A 20,585-nucleotide genomic window follows, 5' to 3' on the forward strand; every position below is an offset into this window, starting at 1 on the left:
CCACAGTTTACAAAACACAGTTTGCCTCACGGGGCTTCACAGGGTTGGTAACATCCTCTGTCCTTAGACCCTCAAATAGGATAAGGAAAAACTACCAGGGGAAAAAAAACCTTATAACAGGGGGAAAAAAAGTAGAAACCTTAGGGAGAACCACAGATGAGGGAACCACTCCCTGGATGGACAGACGTACGGTAGACGTTACCCGAACTGGTGCAGACCAGGGAAATCCGACTGTTCAATTTAAACAAAGCATAGTGAAGCCCCGCGTTGGGTGTTGACGCAATGTGATTTTTGCCCAGTGCTCTGAATGTCACAATTTCCCCAAACAAGTGCAGCGTGCCTATTGTTTATAGCTAGATCCGGTGTCCAGATGGATCCTGGCATTTAAAGACTTTTTACTCTCTATTTTTTTTGTTATTGTGTAATGTTTTGGGTAACATCTACTGCACATCTGTCCGTTCAGGGAGTGGATCCCTCACCCGTGGTTCTCCCTAAGGTTTCTACCTCTTTCTTTATCCCTGTTATAAGGGTTCTCTCCCTGGTAGTTTTTCCATACCCCGGTCGAGGGTCTAAGGACAGAGGATGTTACCAACCCTGTGAAGACCCCGGGCTATAAAATAGGTTTGCGTTAACGCCGTAAATAATGCGTTAAACTGACAGCACTAGTATAGTCTCTGCAAACATGAATTTCATTGGCTTATTTTCCCACCTGTTTCTCTCTTCCCCAGCTTCCCTGACGATGACTCAGGCAGGGCCAGTTGTTATGATCCAGATCTGCTCGACCAAGACACCTTAATTCCGATGGCCCCGCTGCGGCCAGGCCAACCTGAGGACAGAAAAGCTTCGCTCACTGACGTAGAAGCTCATACCTCAGAGAAGAAAGAGATGGCCCTCGGCCAAACCCAGCGCACAGGGCCCCAGACGTGGGTCAACACGGACTTCTATGCCCAGGTCAGCAATGTTATGCCCTCTGGAGGCGTGGTGCTGTCTCCCGGCCAGCAACTCAGAAGCCAGGAAGGTGCGTCAGCCACGCAGGAGGAAACGCAGAAAAAGGGAAAAATCAACAGCGGCGAGACGGAGGAGAAGAAGCAGAAAGAGCAGCAGTTTGAGCTGCTGGTCGTGGATCCCGATAGAAGCGGTTATATCACAGAGAGCAATGCCCAGCAGAGCGTCGCTCCCGCTATCTCCCCAATACCTGGCGAGGGTCACCAAACCCTGCAGCCTCAACTAGTGGAGACCAAACCTGCAGCTGCGGCGGAGGATAATCAATCCCCTTACATTGTTTCTGACTCTCTCTTGACCCAGTTCAGTGCTCCTGTTTCAGACTACACAGTAGTACAGGAGGTGGATACTCAGCATAGTCTGCTTCTCAACCCGCCTTCTCGTCAGTCGCCGCCTCCATGCGTGCCGCAGCACCCGCTCAAATCCCTACCCGCCATGCCCGTAGGGTACGTCACCCCAGACCTGCTGGGGAGCCTGTCGCCATCAATATGACAGTGACGTTTTTTTGATCCGTAGGTGCACTCGCATAAGCCTGTCGCTTCTTAATTTCGTGCTGGAAAACCAAATAACCGTAACCGTGTGGGTTGAGATTGTACAGGTGACTTGTCAAGAGGGGGCCGTCGAAAAGGGAAGACGCGGCGTCACTTTCGCACGCCGTCGATACATTTCATACAGAGACTGCCAAAAGTTGCACGTTTAAAATCACACAAAAAGACGCAAGTTTTCCTCTGTATGTTGATGTCCACGCAAGTCACACACATAAATGGTAGACTGCGACTGTAATGAGTCCGAAAAAAAGGCATTAGCTCTCCGCTAACTTCCTTCGGATCGTGTTGCATGTCGGCGTGACTGTGTAAAGAGCAGCGCGACATGTCGGTGTGTGATCGATCGGTGGAGGAGAAAAAAAGCACATCGCCGTCACGATTTTCACCCTATAGCGTGAAGATTTCATCGCCGTCGTTGATTTTGTTTTGCTGGCAAGAAAGATGCTTTCCTCTAAACTGTGGCTTATTTACTATATTCTTATATTTCATCTTATTAGTACTTAACCAGATATATATTTTTATATGATAAGGCATTAAGATAAAAGATAAATCCCCCCCCCCCCCCGGAAACACAGCTGAAAACACAACTATGCAGTTTTACTTTTCATTCCGGGCCTCCGCTCAGAAAAAATCCGACACGCGGTAAGAATGTGACACACAGACACGAGTTACCATGACAACAAGTGCCATCAACATTAACGTTACGTTACTCTTTTCCTTAGGGGACATTTGGAGGCATTCTGGAAAGTGAAAAACTACTGAAATCAAAATTAAGGTGATACATTAAAGGGAAATTACAACATTTTCTTTACAAACTGGGATGCACTGGGAGATTATACGCATCCCAGCATGGAATTAATTTTCTTTTGCTACAGTGTTTAGATTTTATTTTGCTTTGCCGACTGTACTGTAAAACATACCATTCACTTTCTATCTTTGTCGTAGCACGCGTTTATTCAAATTCAGTCACAAATAGTGCGTGGAACACTGAGCGTCACTAAGTGCTTTACGTTGATATAATCCTTCTTTTCCGTTACATCCCTAAATGGCAACCGGCCGAAAACCAGCACTCAGTCATAATCTATTATATCTTAAAGTGAAACCTCAACAAGCTTTCTCCTCGAGGGTTTTAGGCCTCTTGTGTTGCGTTGGGTTATTGCAGGGACAGCAACTGGAGCAAGTTGAAAGACTGTGAAAGTACGTAATAGATCTAATAAGCTAACATTTTATACATATTATCTGTATAAGTGCGCCCATGATGCCGTGATATTGGCTTGTCGTGTACAGTATGTGCTAAGGTAACACACATACTACATTATAAATGTTTGCCTTAATTGACTGATTTGATTTTGCCTTCCTGACAGGGCCACACACATTTAATCAGCTGACCGATACATAGGCATATGTCTGGATCTCAGTGAGGACATTATTTAGCCCGATGATAGTGTAAGCTTATGGAAAATGAGGCCTTTTGTAAAGGTCTTTGTCGCTTGCAAAACACATTTTTATTATCTGAATCCTGTCATCAAGACTTTTGACAATATGCCTGTGACACAACACAGCAGCGTAGCGAACCGCACACAATAAGCTAAGTAAATAATAAAGGTTGTTGCCGTACGCGTCGGGTTGCGCGCCGCAAAAAAAAAACCACACAATCGATTTTTCACGCATGTGAACGAGTCGCGGGAGACGAGCGCATCTTATCGTAAAGCAAACTTCACCGTGCAAATGTGACGTATCCTTGAGAGAGCAAGCTTGAATGGAAATGGACTTTTGTATGAGAGACAAAGCAAGAGAGCCATAAGCTAACAACAGAAAAAGAAAATGTGAATATGATAAATGTTCCCCCCCCTTTCCCTCTCTCTCTGTGTTCTGTTGTCGTCGTTGCTGCCTCGTGCCGATGATATAGCGGCATGTCATTACTGTTGCGGAAATGTCTTAATATATTTACCCGTGCTGTAAAAAAAAATACATGTATATATTTTTATTGTCATTCATGTCACTAATCACAATGTATTGCTGCCTGGTATATGTATTTTTTTTTCCCCCAGCGTTAACATTTGCTGTGGTAAAGGAAGGGAGGGGTCATTAAAGAGGTCACTTTATAGTGTGTAAGTGTAAATATTGAGGTTGAATCAGATGACGCTGATTTCTTTTTGAAAAAATGTTGGAAATGAAAAGTTCTGATTGGGGCCAGCCGTTAGTTTTTCAGTGTCCTCGGTTTCTCTCTGTGTGTATATGAAGGACGATTGAACAATGGAAAAAGCAGAGTGCAACCCCCAAATGTACCCTGACTGGAACGAGTGATGCTGTAAAAAAAAAAAAAAGAAAAAAAAAGTTGTTACTGAAAGGAAATGAAAGAAGTGCTTTTTCATACTGGTGTTTTAATACTTTGTGTCCGTGATTTGTTTCACTTCAGCGAATTCTTCTTCGATATAGTGCCAAATATAGTGATATATCATGTTCAAAAGAAATAGTATTCCGATTTCTACGAATTACCAGTTGTTATGAAAGAGCATTATTTTTTTCATTCCAGTTCAAAACGATCGATTGATGAGAACCTGTATTATCTACAGAGCTATGTTTATAGGACATATTTTACACTACCAGATGTATAGGACGGTGCACTGTAATGGAGTATTTAATATTTGCTATAAGATTTTTATATAGTAGATATATATATATATATATACACATGTACATATATATATATGTATGTGTATAAGTATATATATGTATGTGTATATATATGCATATTGTATATATATATGTGTATATATGTATATGTATATATATAGTATATATGTATATATATTTATATATGTGTGAATGTATATATATGTGCATATATGTATGTATATACATATATACATATATGTGTGTATATGTACATATATATATACATGTATATACATACATATGTATGCATATATACACACATACAGTATATAAAGCAGATATATTCTTTGAGTGAAAAAGAAAATGTTCTACTGTAACTCAGTACTCCTGCTATTCGATTTCATTTCAGCATTTCATTCTTCACGGTGGCTTTAGGTGGGGCTGCGGTGTGTTTTATAACGATGTAATTTTGACCTCCAGCATCTTGGTTTTGTGTCAATAAAAGGGAGGCTTCCACCATCACTGTGTTAAGCCTGGGAATAATTATGAAAGCAGGAATTTGTACTGGTTGTTAATTCTCCTTGTCAGAAGAGAATTCTTGCAGATGTATCAGCTTGTTGGAGGAATCTTTTTTTTTTTTTTTTTTTTTACTTTAGTGCTGCAGTACACATACCTGTTGTTTTTGTTTATTAATAATAAGTTCAGTGGCTCCAGTCCGTGTCTTATTTGTTTCCCCTCAGGGCCTTAAAATCGTTGTTATTCCCTGGCGTGTGTCGATCGGTGCTCACAGAGCTAGAAATCTTCTACGTGGCAGAAATAGTATGTAAACGGTCTGTGTTTACGTCATGCTTTTCTTGCCTCGATGACAACTTTAAGTTGCTTTTACACTACGGGTTTGCCATTCACTCAAGTGTCTTGACATCGACACATAGACGAACCCACAACCTTCCAGTCTCTGCCACTGAGCGACTGTCGCCCCACTTTTAAAACCAAAAATGCCAATCGATCAATTTGATCAATGTGATATTTTCAATCATATTTCCTGACTTTGGATCCACTGTTTGCTGTTGTTGTGCTCAAGGCCCAAAAACTCTTGATCTCCGATGATTTGATATTGTTCTCTCAGCAGTTTGAGCCTCTCTGATGTACACAATAAATGTATAAACGCAACTTGGCATAATTATTCTGTAGTGTATCTTCAAAAATGGAAAACCACTTATTTTGTAGCAGAGGAAAAATGATCATCATGCAACACTCGCTTGGTTTATAGTGGAGCGAGTTTTAGTTCTATATTTACTTACGGGGGAACAAAGGGCACCACGAAAAGAGCAAAATGACATCCGCAATCCAAAATGTTCCATTTCCAATGTGTAGATTGTCAGCTCAGCGCTTGCTCATGTTACCAAACCTGCAGCAAATGGGATTTTGAAAACCAATTAAGTCCCAGAAATGATAAAGGAAGAGAATTCAGCTTCAAGTCGACGGCTAACGGCCCGGACTTTCTATATCTGGTGAATCAGAGAGATTTTTTTATAAATAAAACTAATGGTTCTGCTGAACCATTAGCGACTGATTCAGAAGATGGAATTATGTCACTGACATCCTGTTACTCCTGTAATTCAGAGCTGATTTCTATCAGGAATTGAAATTGAAATATAACCTGCCGAAGTCACTGCCGTTTAAATGTCAAATCAGACAGAGATGGAGAGGGAGGTTACAGCCTATACTGTACATTTGTCATCACTTTGTGGTTGTTTTAAAGTGCTTTTCAAATAATGCTGGATTGGATTGAAGAGCAGTGTGTGTGTGAGAGAGAGAGAGAGGGATGAAGAAATGAATTGTGGGCATATGTGTGGTGGTTGTGTGGGTGAAGAATGCACACTTGTTTGTGAGCAACACAGAGACACTTTGTATGTGTGAATGAGTTCACAAGTCTCCCTCTCCCCCTCTCTCTCTCTCTCTGTACTGGACTAAGTGGAAAGGAAATGGCTGCAAAAACAGTTGTTCATCAAGTGGAAAGCATATTGGACAATTAAGACAGAGGCTGTGTACTGCACCGCTCTGTGTGGGGCTGATTGAATCAGAGAGACAGCCACTCACAGCTCTTCGTTTCAGGACATTGCAGGTAATTACCCATAAGTCACTGTTCCCCTGTATTGAATCTTCAGCCCAATTACGCCCCCTCACTAGCAGTCCGCCTCGGACTCATTTATTACCTCCGGTTGCTTGTTGACCTTTTCAGACACACAGTCTGGCAAGGCAATTCAGATGCATGACACTGGGCCGAGGGTGTTGCACCTTAGGTCTTTTGGAGACGGTTTAAACGGCCTGTTGACATCGCCGTGCAAAGAGCGGTTGGCACATTTGGTGCCACATTAACTATAAAGCAAGTTGTGTCTGTGTGTCTGTCTGCCTGTCTGTGACAGGCATATCTCACTGACCGTTAGATCGCCCTAAGACTTTGGATATGGGGGGAGTAATTTTCACTGATTTACCACGCTACACCAGGCAGGCAGTGGCTCATCAGCAGCAGTTGCCCTGTCTGGAGCGGGGAGATGGGAGTGAAGAGGCTGTCATCACGGTGGGTGAGACATTTTCACACAGGTACGACCCCTTTTATTTATTTATTTGTTTATTTAACAGGGACAATGCAAGGCTCTCAGCCTTACCAGAATTAGCTACTAGCTAAATTTCATCTGTAGTCCCTGGACTACACGGTTCACCACAGAACATGGTGTTGACAAGAAAAGACAAAGTCGGTGTCCATTCACCAATACGAGACATATTTATTTTGCATAAGCCTGCTACTACTTTTGCGGCTAACTTGGCCAACCTGTTTCCAAAGGTAAGCAGGCGAGGCTACGATTAGCATTAGCATAGTGCTAACATAACACAAACACTGTGCAACCTCATTAGGCACGACGCAAATGTTTTAATTTTCGATTAGCATTAGCGTAGCTAGCTGTTTTGTGACTGTCAGCCATGCTGGAATCTCTTTACAAGGCCTATTTGATTTGCGTTGTGCCTAATGAGGTTGCACAGCGTTGGAATTATGTTAGCCTTTACGTTCCTTATCATGCATTACCATGGGGTCGTACCTATGTTCCCCGGGTCCTTTTGGGGGAAAGCGGGGAAAATGTTACATACAAATCGGGGAACATAGGACCCGGGGAACAAAGGTACGGTCCCCATTACCATAACTGAAAAATCTTCTTCAGCTCCCACTATAAGAATACATACTTCCTACGGGCACTAAAACTAAATATGTAAAACCACCATCTAACCAAACAGGATGGATATACGGCTGTTATTAGTTCCAGGCAAGTAAACACATTTTCACTTCATAAGATCAAAGTCTTCCAGAACCCGCAGATGTCTCCTGCTGACATTACAAGCCTCCATGTACCATATGTGTGTATGTGTGGCTGATGTGAATCCAAATCCAAAGATAGTGTGAACCATTGGATTCAACTCTACATTTTTTAATGACAAGAGGACAATAGATGGCTTAAAAAAAAATAATGAATCTAATGAAAAGCACTTGTATCATGTAAGTTAATCATTTGAGCTGCCTGAGAGGGTTTGTCGATGAGTGTGGTAGAGTCACTTAGGATAGAGGAGTATCCACCCCAGCAGCTGTGTGAAGGGGGAACAATGGTTTCATGTGTAGGCCTCTGACGCCATCTGCAGACAATTATGAGCAAAACCTTTTCCAATGCTCCTTTCACACAAATACCCAAAATATCAAAAGCAAAACTATTTTTGTAGGTGTTGACACAAAACAGGCTTCGGCTCTGCATTATTTGTGTGATTTATCCTTCAGGCCTGTATGAGTTGAGAGTAATATGATCCCCTTTGCTTTTGTTTGAAGTCACATGCGTCAGGCATGTGCAGGATAGTCGTCAAATCTCTCTCCCCCCGGATTCATACTATGGGCATTACAAGGTCAGCTCTTTGTTTTACTTTTGAAAAGAAGACGCACATAATTGAAGACGAATCTCAGCCATATTTATTCAACTCTCATGTTTTTTTTTGTCCATGTGCGGCAACATAAACACAACACAGTTCTCTGTGCAAGCATCAGGTTTTTGGGTCACTGTTATCTTCCCACAGAAACCATCATTAAGCACAGAGTGTATTCCAAACAGCCATTCATTCCTGAACTCTCTTCCTGAACAATAGAGCTTTGTATTCTTCTTTTTTTTGTTGTTGTTTTTGTTTCAAACAAAGTATTGTGTAAGTGCATAAAACACATTTAAAGTTTGCATGTTAAAAGTGAGAGACAGACCTGATTTATAGTATATTCAGACCTCTATGATTCACCAGCGTGAGCAAAACAAAAAGAAAGTAGTTATTGTATTATGTGCGCAAAAATAAAAAAAAGGGGAGACTTTTTATGTTTTTTATGCAAGTTTTTCATCCAAATAATCTATAAAGATTCACAGATTCGCCTTTTCTTTTTTCTTTTTTTAACATTCACAATAATGACAATCCTTTCAATCTCTCCAAGGATAGTCATTGTTGTGAATGTTGTCCTTATCACATCTGCTCTGCAATTGTATCTTTTCTTATTCTCCATTTTTTTTCTTCGTTTTTTTTGGTGTTTCCAGATCATATCCTCTCATAATGAATTTTCAAATATATATATTTTGTGTGCTTATCATATTCCTAAAGAGCCCTCTCTCCTCTCTCCTGCCGGGTTTCATACAGGCGCCACTAGAGCGTAGTTTCTGCACCTGGTTTCATAAAGGATGGAGAGAGTCATATAGAAAGGGTACTTTATGACGATGACAACCACATACACGCCTGAGAAATGAAGGGAGTAACACCCTGACAGACATGAGTGAGTCAAATACAACCTAAGGGTTTGCCCATGTGTTGCCAAAGTAATCATGTTATGCTTTTGTTGACCTTATTTTCATCTTTGTGATGCGAGACTCATTTATCCCTCAGTGCTGTCAGGAGCTAACCCATCCTTCCTCAGGCTGAATACCTGTTGGTAAAAGAGCACAGGACCCTGGTGTTGAGAACCGATGTTGATATGAAGCTGAGATCAGAGTCAGCTTACAGCTGCTCTCATCCTCAGCTCGCAACACCTTGAGGTCAGGCTCACGGGGCTGGCTGAGCGTGCTGTCAGTCAGCAGGAGGCGAGCGTCACTGTCAGGTCTCCCTAACGGCGTTGGTCGCGTCGCCCGTCGGCCCGTGTCACTGTCAGGAGGCGGGCAACGCCTCGTTACAGTGTCACAGACCGACGGCCTGCTCGCCCCCTGCGTTGTCGAACAGCCTGCGTCAGTGTCAGCATCAGCTGGCCTTAAGAGCGGCGACGTCGTCAGAGCCTGCTGTCAACTGTCAGCTGTGCTTTGACTTTCACCTCGCCTTGTTTGCTAGTCAAGGCCTCACAGGGGCACCGTGGTCCTCCTGCGGCGTCATGTGCATGTGCAGTGTGTCTGGTGCGTCTTGCTGCATCTGATCTACATCTACGTGTTGTTGCATTTGAAACGCTTGACCATCCTGACCATGACGACTTTGTTCGTGGTCATGGTCATGGCTCTGGCTTTGGCCAGTGCCATGGTGGTGACCGTGGTGGTGACCGCGGTGGTGGCCGCGGTGTCGACCGTGGTGGCGACTGTGGTGGCGACCCTGTCCAGGGTTGCCCTCTGCAGCTGGAGCGCCATCTGCATTAGGCGGTGCATCTACTCTCCCTTTGCATTCCTCTGGAGTCTCAGCGCTCTGGGAAAATACGAAGAGAAAGTTAGATTAAATCCATGCATAGTTGTTTTTCACTGATGTGTGCACGTGCAGCTGTGAGTAGCCGATACCTCGTGCGTGCAGTCCCCGCATATGCGATTGCAGTAGGTCTCTCTGATCGCACCCTCAACATGACCATGCCCGATGATGGAGTACGGCAGTGAAATGTAGTGGGTGAGACGACCACACCTAACCATAAAAGAGTAAAACAAAGGGTCAAACAAATTCAAGAGAAGATAAGAGAATGAAAACGCTCTACACTCAACGAACCTGTCGTAAACGAGAAAGTCATCTTTTTCGCCGCCCAGTGTCTGCCAGACGTCGGGCGTCTGCTCGTCCTGTTTGTACAGCGTGATGTTCTCGGACAGTTTCTGTACCAGCAGGGGGTGCAGTCGCTGCGATTGCTCCCCCTGGTGGTTAACCACCATGTAGTTCACATTCTTCAAACCCTGACTCTCCAGCTTTTGGCGCAGGCCGTCAATTCTGTGTGAAGAAGAGACCATAATATGGGTTAAAACAAGTTGAGTTAGAAAAGTGTGAATTGTATAAGATGCATGAATGAAACAAATGAAAACACTAATTCTTATCTAACATACTTTATGTAACCTTTCCAAACTAACCAATCAATGCAATTCATCTCGCATGAACAAAGAGGAGGTCAAATGGTGAAGAAAGACACTGGCAAATACCTGGCAGCCTGCACCAAACAGAACAGTCAGCTGGCCTGGAGCAGTGCCACCACGGTCACATGGCCCATGGCTCCCTTCATCGGGTCCACCTCCCCTATGGTCCATGATGGCGGCAGCTGACAGCGAGGCCCAGCCCCGACGCTCTCTGCTCCGCCCCCATGGAGCAGGCAGAGAGCGAGGAGCAGGGTGAGGCCCGCCCACATCCTGTGTGGTGCGTTCCTCACTGGCCCCAAATCTGTCCAGGACAGAAAAAAACAAGGGGAGAGTGGTGTGGGGATAAGGGAGGGGGAGATTGGTCAAAAACAAGAGACAAAAGTGACAATATGGTACAAAAGGTTAGAGTGGGGTCAACTTTTTTACATTCTCCAAATCAGCACAAGTGTCCTCTCCTAATATGACCTAATATGTAAGATTAATATAAGGATATAATAAGCAGTTTATCTGAAGTTCCTAAAATGTTCTTTCTGTTCAAATTTCGTCCAATCTGATATTTCATGCATGACAGAAAGAAACGTCAAATAGATCATTTCATGTAAACAGTTACATCGTCCGTTGCAGTGGAAACACACTGAAAACAAGTGTCGTACAAGTTCGGACGTACTGAATCACAAAACACCCTGATGTCCTGGCATTTTAACATTTAACTTTTTATTCATTCTTGCTGTAAAACAAAACACAGACAAATACATTTCTCTTAAATAGTACGTGCTGCGTTATAAATCCTTCCTCTTCACTTACCCCGAAAGTTTAAAAAGTGTCCTTCCCTCAGCTCAGTTCTTCTCTCCTGCAACTCAGTGAACAAAAACAAGCCTCTTCCCCCTCTGCTCCCCCTTTTTATACTCTGCTTGTTGTTTTTCTGTCTGGAAGGAGGACAAAGTTCAGCTCCAGCTGTGTGCTGATGCATACACTTTTTCTTCAAGTTAATAACTGTTTTCAGTAAAAAAAAAAAAACATTTGTCAAACAATGGAAAACTATGTGGAGGAGGGGGAAATGTATTATTACCTTACTATGGCTGGAGATATCATATATATGTGCTAATTCTAAATTGAACATGTCAACATTATATCAGTGACCAAGAGCAACGGGAGATTATTGTGCAACTTTGCAGCTTAGATTTTTGCACGGAGAATGAGGAAGTGAAAGGACAAGACACTGTTGTGTCCAGTGTGTTTGTGCAAAGTCAGGGATAAAAAAAAAAAAAAAACAGTGCATGGACAAGAAAAATAAGGACAGCACTGAACATGTAGAGACATCTATATAGTTTTGAAATAATCTACTCGAAAACATGTAACAGCTATGAAGAGCCAGGCAGATTATCTGTGTACAGATATAGTCCACGCAGAAGGCACTGTTCTCAGATTACTGGGGGTCAGACTTGAGTCCAGTTGTGATTTAATATGTAATCTAATCTCTTGAGACACACACCACGCGGTGAATATGAGTTAGGGGATGGACCCTAATGCCCTATAGTAAACTGTAATATTATATTATACATATTTGCACATTTTGTATATCAGCAGCTTGTTGGTGTAACGTTGACAGGATGTGTTTGTTCCTCCTCCATGGTGATGTTTAAAATCTTTCCTCATAGCTGCCCAAGTAAAAAGGGATAGAGATTAAATAGTAGAACTTCCCATCCCTAAAATGGCAAACCAGAATTAAGAATTTGAGAGCACACCAAGCAGCACTGACCCCATACTTAAACAGATATTGAGTCATGGTGAATAAAATATGTATAAATATTAGTAGAAGATACTTGACCTGAAAGTGATTTAAAAAGTACAATAATCATAAGGAAATGTATAAAATCCCAGGATAATGGCACTTAAAACAGATGGAATGACAATAAAATAAAAACTAAACAAAGTGCATTTTTTTACAAGGTGTTTAAAAGCTGCAGCTGATTGCACACTGAGACCAGAGAACAATTACAGCAGAATAAATGTAATAAATTTATTGGTGTCTGTAAACGCTGTGTTTATGTGATGCCTTTGATGGGGCAACCAGGTGATATAACGCAGAATGACATGATTCAATTGTTCTGCCAGGACTTGATTATTCTGTAAACCCAGTGTTACTCATTTATGTAATTTGAAACATTGGCACGAGTCCCTCAAGAGGACACTGTGACCTGGACTGAATCATCAACAATAAATCAGTGTCAGGAAACCTCATCATGTCATCAAATGTTGGGAATTAAGTTGCATTTTACCAGAAAGCCTCACCAACGTAACATTTAGTTGTAATCTATGTATTAACACATACAATATTAGGCTGCATAACTTGAAAATGACACAATCGTATAGACGAGGAGACACTGACATTGCAGTTGCATGGAGTTTGTCCAGTTAATCATTACAGCATGCAAACACTTGCCCCTCTCTGCAGTCGCCAGGGGACAGAGGAAGACAAGTCACATCATACTTGTAGGCTCCAATTCTGTTTCAGCACTAAAGAGCCTGAAGTCATTCACCAAGATCACCTGGATTAACGGCTCCAGCACATGAGAGGAAAAGAGTTTAGTGATTTCTTTTTCTTTTTTTTTTTACAAAAACTACAACAACTTTTCTGCAGCAGCAATTCCTGATTTTAGGAATGTGGTGTTTAAAATTATTATTTGTCCAAAGTGATTATACACAACACAAAACTTGCTAATGGGCAGGATATAGCCTTTTAGCTAATGGGCAGGATATAGCCTATTAGCTGATGAACTAATCACCTTCTGTCCCACCTTCAATTTCTGTCCCAGGAAAGCTTGATGCACACTCCTGTCCAGAGGATGGCGGTAATACATGTTAGCTATTTGCCAACCGTCAATAGGAAGAAGAAAGCAAAAAAAAAAAACAGAAGCTGTCACTAGGCAACGGCCCTCGGCGTCCTCGACTTCGCAATGGTTTCTGGGAAGCCGAGGCCGCAGCGTTGAACGACCGCCCTTTCTTGTAACAACGAGTCTTGGATAGAGGTACATGCGTCGAGGGGAATATTATCGAAAAACAATCTTCCGAAGCAGCGCGACCAAACTTGAGGTTCGTATACCGACGTGTTTCAACGCGTACATTGACGCACAGTGCGTTTAATCAGAAAATATATGAGGGAAAAGTGTATATTTAATGCGCGGTTTGATGACGTAATGTTGATTGTCAAACGCGAAATGGCGAGCGTGCTAAGAGGCCCTTCTCCTGCGACACTTGGGGGTTTTACCATGTTTATTTATTACGTGTTCCGCTTTCGAATTTTTTTTCACTGGTTTATTTCGTTGTAGTAAGTTGACATTTGGCGCCATAGACATGTCAGGTGTGTAAAATGTCTCTATTTGTTCCGCGGGAATGTGTGTATTTGCCTGCTAGCTAAGCTAACGTCGAGCGAAGCTGTTTTTAAATTAGCTCCATATATTGTATCAGACTGGCGTATATTCATGTTGTGTAGTCCCCTGTACTTAAGACACACGTAGTAACAGTGTTCATTTTATACATATACTTCTGTTTAGAAATGTATGTCATCTAAGTGTCGCGTTAAACCAGGTTTTCCAATGTGTAGTTCTCTCGATCAGGCCGTCGCGTTCATTTCTCGTGCTATGCAATGTTCCTGCCTTGCGAAGCCTTTTCAACTTTTTACTCTCATGAAGTTTCATCAACTATGTGTATTTACTACCGGGCTTCATGGTCCAATTGTTGCCCCAAACATGCTAACACTAATTCAGTGATGGTAAAATATTCAGTGTTTTTCATCACATTATTCCTTCAGATCAGATCAGATCTACGGTGGAATGTTTCAACTAAGGTCGAAGCCACATTTGAAGGATTTCCTCCCGTGAACAAAATTATGTGGCACCAGAGTGACAAAGTTCAGATGGAGATGCAGTTTCAGAGTTCCATTAGGGTCCTCACACTCTGTGAAATGTATGTCAGAGTTAAAGTAGGAATGATGGAAAAACGAATGTACAAATGTGAAGCAGTTTTGTGAATACGAAGTCCTGTCTGAATTTGTGTGTGGTTGTGACCCTACACTGCTATCTCTTGTGTTGCAAAACGAGTATGTTTATTGTGATCCTTTCTCAGGACTGAGGCTACCTGTTGTTTTACAGCGTTGTTACGTTTCTCTAACTAAAGAGGGCTAAAACCTCCATCGAGATTGTTATTCACAGTGTTGGTACTAACACTAACATGAGTTTCTTTTTCCGAAGCAAGCGTATCTATTCATGGATCACCATCAAAATTGAATAATTTCTTCCTTAATCTATCTATAATCTACTATATTGTTCATATTTGTCGCTTCCCTGTAGGTTGTGACAAGTTTCTTGTTTATATTTCTCTCTTACCTGTAGAGAAGGATCAGGTGAACGATGGCGGCTGAGGTGGATGGGGAATTGGATAGAGGCAATGAGTACCCAGCACATTACAAAGTCATGATGGACAAACTTAATGAACAGCGACAGCTGGACCAGTTTACAGATATTACGTTAATTGTGGATGGTAAGTAGACGTGTACTGTAAATCTTTAAATGTTCCAATGAAGTTCCCAAGCAGCACCTTCTTATTGCTTCTTTCTTTTCCTTTGCAGGACACCAGTTCAGAGCCCACAAAGCTGTGTTGGCAGCATGCAGTCAGTTTTTCCACAAGTTCTTTCAAGATTTTACACAGGAACCACTGGTGGAAATAGAAGGTACTTAAATGAAATTAGTTACTTGTGACAAAACTTTTGTGTTCCAAAACCTGTCCAGCCAAGACTCCTTCTCCTATACACTGAACAGCTTTTTCTCACCACTGCTGCTTTGTTGTACGTTCTGACAGGAGTGAGCAACACAGCCTTTAGGCAGCTGATGGAGTTCACTTACACAGCCACACTCTCTGTGGCTGGAGAAGAAGAGGCCAACGATGTCTGGAAGGCTGCAGAATACCTCCAGATGCAGGAAGCCATCAAGGCCCTGGACAACAAGTGAGCTGTTGATACACTTAATATCTGATCAAGAAGTATTTTATTTGTTTGACTTCAGCCTGTCTCTCTCGATCTCAACAAGAGTCATTTTTGTCTTGTAGAATACATGACAATGCTTCAGTAATGCCAACAAGCAAAGGTAGAAAGAGGAAAATTGCAGAGACATCCAATGTGATTACAGAGACCATGCCCTTGGTGGAAGGGGAACAGGTCAGTATATTTACAATGATATACTTGCAAGGTGCTGGACACACAAAATATTCTTTATCAAAATTAAATATCTTCAATGTATCACAGGTGGAGATTGAGGTGATAGAAGGCGCCATTGAAGTGGAGGAGTCTGGTTTAGAGGAGGTGGTGGATGCAGCAAAGAATGCTCAGGCAGCGTCAGATGACTCTGCTTTGGCTCTTCTCGCTGACATCACTAGCAAATATCAGCAGGGAGAACCTACGCTACAGGTGATCAGGAAGGGAGAAATAGAAGAGGTACTGTCCCAAGTTTTAATGTTACTCTGGTTTATTAATTTAGAAGCTAGAGTTAAGCATTTGAAAGGATTAACACCAACGTTTATTATTCCTGTATTTATGTTTCGTAGGAGGTTGTGTATCAGGAGGAAACGGTGACTGCTTCCAAGGTCCTGGAGAACGTAGAGTTTGTAGAGGTCCAGATCTCCCAAGTGGACAACCTTTTCCGCTGCACCAAGTGCGAGCGCAGCTTCAAATTGTACTACCACCTCAAGCAGCACTTGAAAACACACCTGGGCTCGCTGGAAAAGCCACACGTGTGCAATCACTGCGGTAGAGCCTATACTCGGGAGGGTGCCTTGAAGCAGCACATCAGCACGTTTCATTTCGATGCGGAGGAGTTGTCTCGAAACAATAAACCCCAAAAGAAAGTACACGTTTGTGAATACTGCAAGAAGCACTTTGACCATTTTGGCCACTTTAAGGAGCACCTACGGAAGCACACGGGTGAGAATGAAAAATAAACACACTTTCTTGTTGCTAAATCCCTAACTGTAGTTTAACATATTTGAACCGTAGATTCTGTTTCTGCATGTTTTTATGTTCTGGTCTCTCTTGTGTACATCATTAGGGGAAAAACCGTATGAATGTCCAGATTGCCATGAGCGTTTTGCAAGGAACAGCACTCTGAAGTGCCATATGGCAGCCTGTCAGAATGGGGTGGGAGCCAAGAAAGGACGCAAGAAAATCTATGAGTGCCAGGTACAGTTTGTCCAGAATAAACCAGCAGGTGCCAATATACTGCACAAGTTATGCGGTAAAAAAAAAAAATTACCCCAGACATATGCCCTTCTTATAAATGTATGTATTCAATCATATATGATGCTTAGACATTCTTCCTAATTTAGTAAACAGACTGATAATGTTCTATTTCTGCACTGATATATAGTATTAACATACAGTTTATCACTTTCCTCACCTACTTTGTATTGCTCAAAATAATGACCCCGTCCTTTTATTTTGTCCTTGACCACCTCCCATCAGGTTTGCAGCAGTGTGTTCAACAGCTGGGACCAGTTCAAAGACCATCTTGTGAGCCACACAGGAGACAAGCCCAACCACTGCACCATGTGTGACATGTGGTTCACTCACCCCAAAGAGCTAAATGCCCACCTCAAAGACATCCATTCCATTGAGGAAAACAAGTCCACTGAAGAAGTGGTCGTCACTGATCCCTCTGCCACCCTCACTGTAGCAACAACGGAGAGCATAGAAGAAGCTAAGACTGTGTTGTTGGATGAGGGAATTCAGGTGGAACACGTCACAGTGCAGCCGATGGATATGATGGAGATGGAGGAGACGACGACAGTCGTGGTGGAGGACGGCGGCGTGGCAGAGATGTGCGAGGAGGACATGGAGAGATTGAAGGCAGCAGGCGTGCAGATCCAGGTGGTGCATATGACAACTGACGGGCAGCAAGTACAGATGGAGGGGGACGTGGTGAACGTTGAGGAAATAGAGCAAGTGATTGTATGAGAATTTGAGAAGGACTCTCTCATACTGTTTGACACACTTGAAATCCTGAACAGCTGCATTAAGTTGTACGTGCCGTCTTAGTTTCCGCACAGAAAACTGCATGCAGGGGTCCAGCATGTTGCTTCCATATGTTCAGCAGTTTGCCGTCACACACACACTGAAAGACGGCTCCTGCTGACATGGCTCTTTGGACTTTGAGTTATCGACTGATGTATAATTCCTCATTATGGCTGGGAAATAATTCACTAACAGTATATATCACAACATCATTTTCTTAAATCTCAGATGAACAGGTTTTATAGATATATAATATACACACATTGTGCAAACACACTTTGAAACACAACACATAATTGCTATGAAATGTTATGCCTCAGGCGTGGGAAATGTTTCTGTTTAACAAGTGTTTGTTGTTTTCTGTCCGTAATTTAATTCAGAACCACAATTAAGGGCTTTCTTCATCAGGATCAAACTTTATCTTTAATTATGTGATATTTTATCGCGATAATTATTGTTATGGAATGATATGAAACTCTTTATTGTGATGTTTTTGGCCATGCATCTCAGCCCTACTCCTTCCCGATAATGCTGTATTTATATTTGCCGTAGTGCTTCATCAATGCATTTCATTTCTTTTTTGTGTTTTTTTTAAAATAAATTTTCAAATGTATTTTGTTTTTGCAGCTTGTAAGACCTCTTTGTCATGGCATTGACGCTCTTTGGTGCTAATGCCGTTTTGTCTCAGCCGTTTTTTTTGTCCTCCATTTTGATTGAAGGTGATTTTGTAGGAAAAGACCAGAAAAGGATTTCAGTTGGTTTCCAGAATGGACTATGACTCTTGCATCCATCTACTGAGATCTTGATTTTTAAGATCAACAATATGAGGTACATTGTAGATAAAATTAAAGAAATGTTGCTGTCTTTGTTATAGATTCTGAATTTGTTTCCCTTTTTTCTTCACTTAAGCACTCATGGTGATCTCTGATTGTATAGATATTCACTGCATTGGTTATACTTTATTTCCAGTGCCCTCTAGTGGCTAAAATGTGTTGTTGTAGCTCTAGGGAATTTGGTGTCTTACAAGCTTGGCCTATCCACTCAATGACAACTCAGCTTTTGTCTCTTCCCATTTTCCTTTTAATTTGGAATCTGCAGTAACAGCAAGTAGCTGCATGTAACACATGGTAACAAATAGGATGAATAGTGTATAATCATTTGCAAATAAGAAAAAAAATATTTTTATTTCGCCAGCTTGACCATATAGACAACAACTCTTGTGCGAGTACCTTGACGTCTCATGTCAGGCTACGGTGTCCCTTGAAGGACATAGAGTCAGTTAACTCCTGGTATTGCTGACAATGGCATGACTTCAAATGTAAATGGAACACACCATATAAGGTCACATCCTTAATGACTTCAGTTCATCTAAGTGTGTTGACATGCCATAATCTACTCATTTATTTGCTTTGCACAACATAGATACATTAACAATGATACTGTGATAAGTACATAATCCTGACGGCCATTGCCAAAAACCTTTACCGTATAATCTAATAGCTTCCATCATTAGTGAACATCAGTGTTGTGTCAGAGAAGCAGTGAGTCATGAATCATTCATCTGTGGACCTCACGCTGGGCCTCTGACCCTATCTTGAACCTCAGCCGTGCTAATCGCCCGGGCCAGCGAGCCCGGTGGGGATGACACGCACGGGTTAAATTACCTGCTAAAGGGGGAGGAGGGACATGCCGCTCCATCTGTAATCCCTGCAGCTCCATTGGATCCGAGGCGCACGGTGCGCGCCGCTGATTGGTCCGCTCACCTGTCAGTCCTGAGGATTCCCCACTTCTCTCTCTCTACACAGACGAACCAGGGGAAGCAAGCAGCAGCAGAGAAATGACACCGGCCACGGGAGGAAGAAGATGCCTTTCACACCGAGGAGATGGATAAAACATGTCCCTCACAGCCTGTGAAGTCTGTCATCCAAGTAAGAGTGATCCGCACACATGTGACGTATGTCTTCTTTCTTGTGCCGTGAAGATTATGATCGGAAATGACTGTGACACACATTAACAAATCAGTGTTTGGAAAGTCATATTCTGCAGCAGTGGCTCGAACCACATGTAGTATAATCACACTAATGCAACTTAATCTGTCTTGATCTCTTATTTAGTATCCATGTTTATGCCCTGGTTGTAAAAAATCAATGCATCATTTCTTCACCGTGTCACCTGGCACTTACGCACGCACGCACGCACGCGCGCCCGTGACGTAATGGATCAAACTTGGGGATCCACTTTAGACTCAGACCTGGTTTGTGCTTGCTTTGTGATGAGCAGACTGATGAAGATGCCTGAGCTCCATCATCATCATCGCCACCTGTTGATGGAGGCTTTATCATCTGCAGCATCCTCCATTTGGACTTCTATTCAGTGTAGATTTTTACAGATAAATGTGTTTAAATATAGACATTTGCCTGAGGGTGTGAGAGCAGAGAAGGGAAGGAAAAGAGCGGAAACTTCACACTGTGTTGTTGTGCTGGCTGTGTTCACTCTGTGTTCAGAATAGAGAGGAGGGAGATTTGCCAGAGTTCAGCTGTCGTTGTAATAGGATGACACTTGCTCTGATACTCATCTCATTCAAGGGATTTTATCAGGAGGGAAGTGCCTTAACTACAACATGCTTATTTGTGGGGGAAGTGAAAATACTGGTGTGTTGAATTGCCAAATCAAAACAGTTCTTCTGATGGTCAGTCACTCAAAGCATGTGAATGTGAAGTGTTGTGTGCCATTTGTGTGTGTGATTTCACCACATTCGAACCAACAGATGCAGGATCTGACAGCGTCCGTTGGTGGTGTTATGTTATGCCGCTCTCCCTGCAGTGCATACGGCGTCATGGTAACTTGGTTCAGGCCTCGGAGACGCCGGGTTACAGCTCTCTGTCGGCCTCCCAAGATATTCTGGGATCTATACAGTACAGTGTACTGTCAGGCATCTTGACATGACAGGAGGAAGTAGAGGAATCAGGCGCTCTCGAAAGAACACCA

At 42.5% G+C, this 20,585-nt stretch overlaps 3 protein-coding genes across 7 annotated transcripts in view; 2 read left to right on the forward strand and 1 right to left on the reverse strand.

Annotated features, from left to right (window-relative positions):
- The window catches only part of ghra (growth hormone receptor a), a 32,495-nt gene extending 28,231 nt beyond the window's left edge, over window positions 1-4,264 (forward strand). For all 3 annotated transcript variants that reach the window (XM_083905398.1, XM_083905399.1, XM_083905400.1), the window contains exon 10: window positions 729-4,264. In XM_083905398.1, coding sequence (XP_083761524.1) covers window positions 729-1,494 — 766 coding nt within the window. In that variant the 3' untranslated portion in view covers window positions 1,495-4,264. The remainder of the gene's footprint in view (window positions 1-728) is intronic.
- Window positions 4,265-9,308: 5,044 nt separating this feature from the next.
- Window positions 9,309-11,430, reverse strand: selenop (selenoprotein P). The gene is made up of 5 exons (XM_083904403.1): window positions 11,342-11,430; window positions 10,604-10,838; window positions 10,185-10,397; window positions 9,986-10,103; window positions 9,309-9,896 (listed from the first exon to the last, which is right to left on the reverse strand). The coding sequence occupies exons 2-5, from the start codon at window positions 10,804-10,806 to the stop codon at window positions 9,555-9,557; spliced, it is 876 nt and encodes a 291-aa protein (XP_083760529.1). The 5' UTR covers window positions 10,807-10,838; window positions 11,342-11,430; the 3' UTR covers window positions 9,309-9,554.
- Window positions 11,431-13,555: 2,125 nt separating this feature from the next.
- znf131 (zinc finger protein 131) lies at window positions 13,556-18,297 on the forward strand. 3 transcript variants are annotated; one of them, XM_083905023.1, is made up of 9 exons: window positions 13,556-13,630; window positions 14,929-15,076; window positions 15,165-15,266; window positions 15,395-15,539; window positions 15,641-15,749; window positions 15,837-16,025; window positions 16,136-16,511; window positions 16,636-16,766; window positions 17,049-18,297. In XM_083905023.1, the coding sequence occupies exons 2-9, from the start codon at window positions 14,947-14,949 to the stop codon at window positions 17,538-17,540; spliced, it is 1,674 nt and encodes a 557-aa protein (XP_083761149.1). In that variant the 5' UTR covers window positions 13,556-13,630; window positions 14,929-14,946; the 3' UTR covers window positions 17,541-18,297. The 3 variants fall into 3 exon arrangements, with proteins under 3 accessions (XP_083761149.1, XP_083761147.1, XP_083761148.1); XM_083905021.1 differs by having other exon boundaries at window positions 15,641-16,025; XM_083905022.1 differs by lacking the exon at window positions 13,556-13,630 and adding an exon at window positions 13,768-13,898 and having other exon boundaries at window positions 15,641-16,025.
- Window positions 18,298-20,585: the final 2,288 nt, after the last annotated feature.

This window comes from Microchirus variegatus, assembly GCF_963457635.1.
Source record: "Microchirus variegatus genome assembly, chromosome: 18".
In the NCBI taxonomy this organism is placed as follows: domain Eukaryota; kingdom Metazoa; phylum Chordata; class Actinopteri; order Pleuronectiformes; family Soleidae; genus Microchirus; species Microchirus variegatus.

What these genes read in the sequence shown, in the direction of transcription:
- znf131 (XM_083905021.1), top strand. Translation starts at nt 14,947, where the DNA reads ATGGCGGCTGAGGTGGATGGGGAATTGGATAGAGGCAATGAGTACCCA. An exon ending in GCACCTACGGAAGCACACGG is followed by an intron (nt 16,512 to 16,635) that starts GTGAGAATGAAA and finishes GTACATCATTAG; the next exon opens with GGGAAAAACCGTATGAATGT. An exon ending in AGAAAATCTATGAGTGCCAG is followed by an intron (nt 16,767 to 17,048) that starts GTACAGTTTGTC and finishes ACCTCCCATCAG; the next exon opens with GTTTGCAGCAGTGTGTTCAA.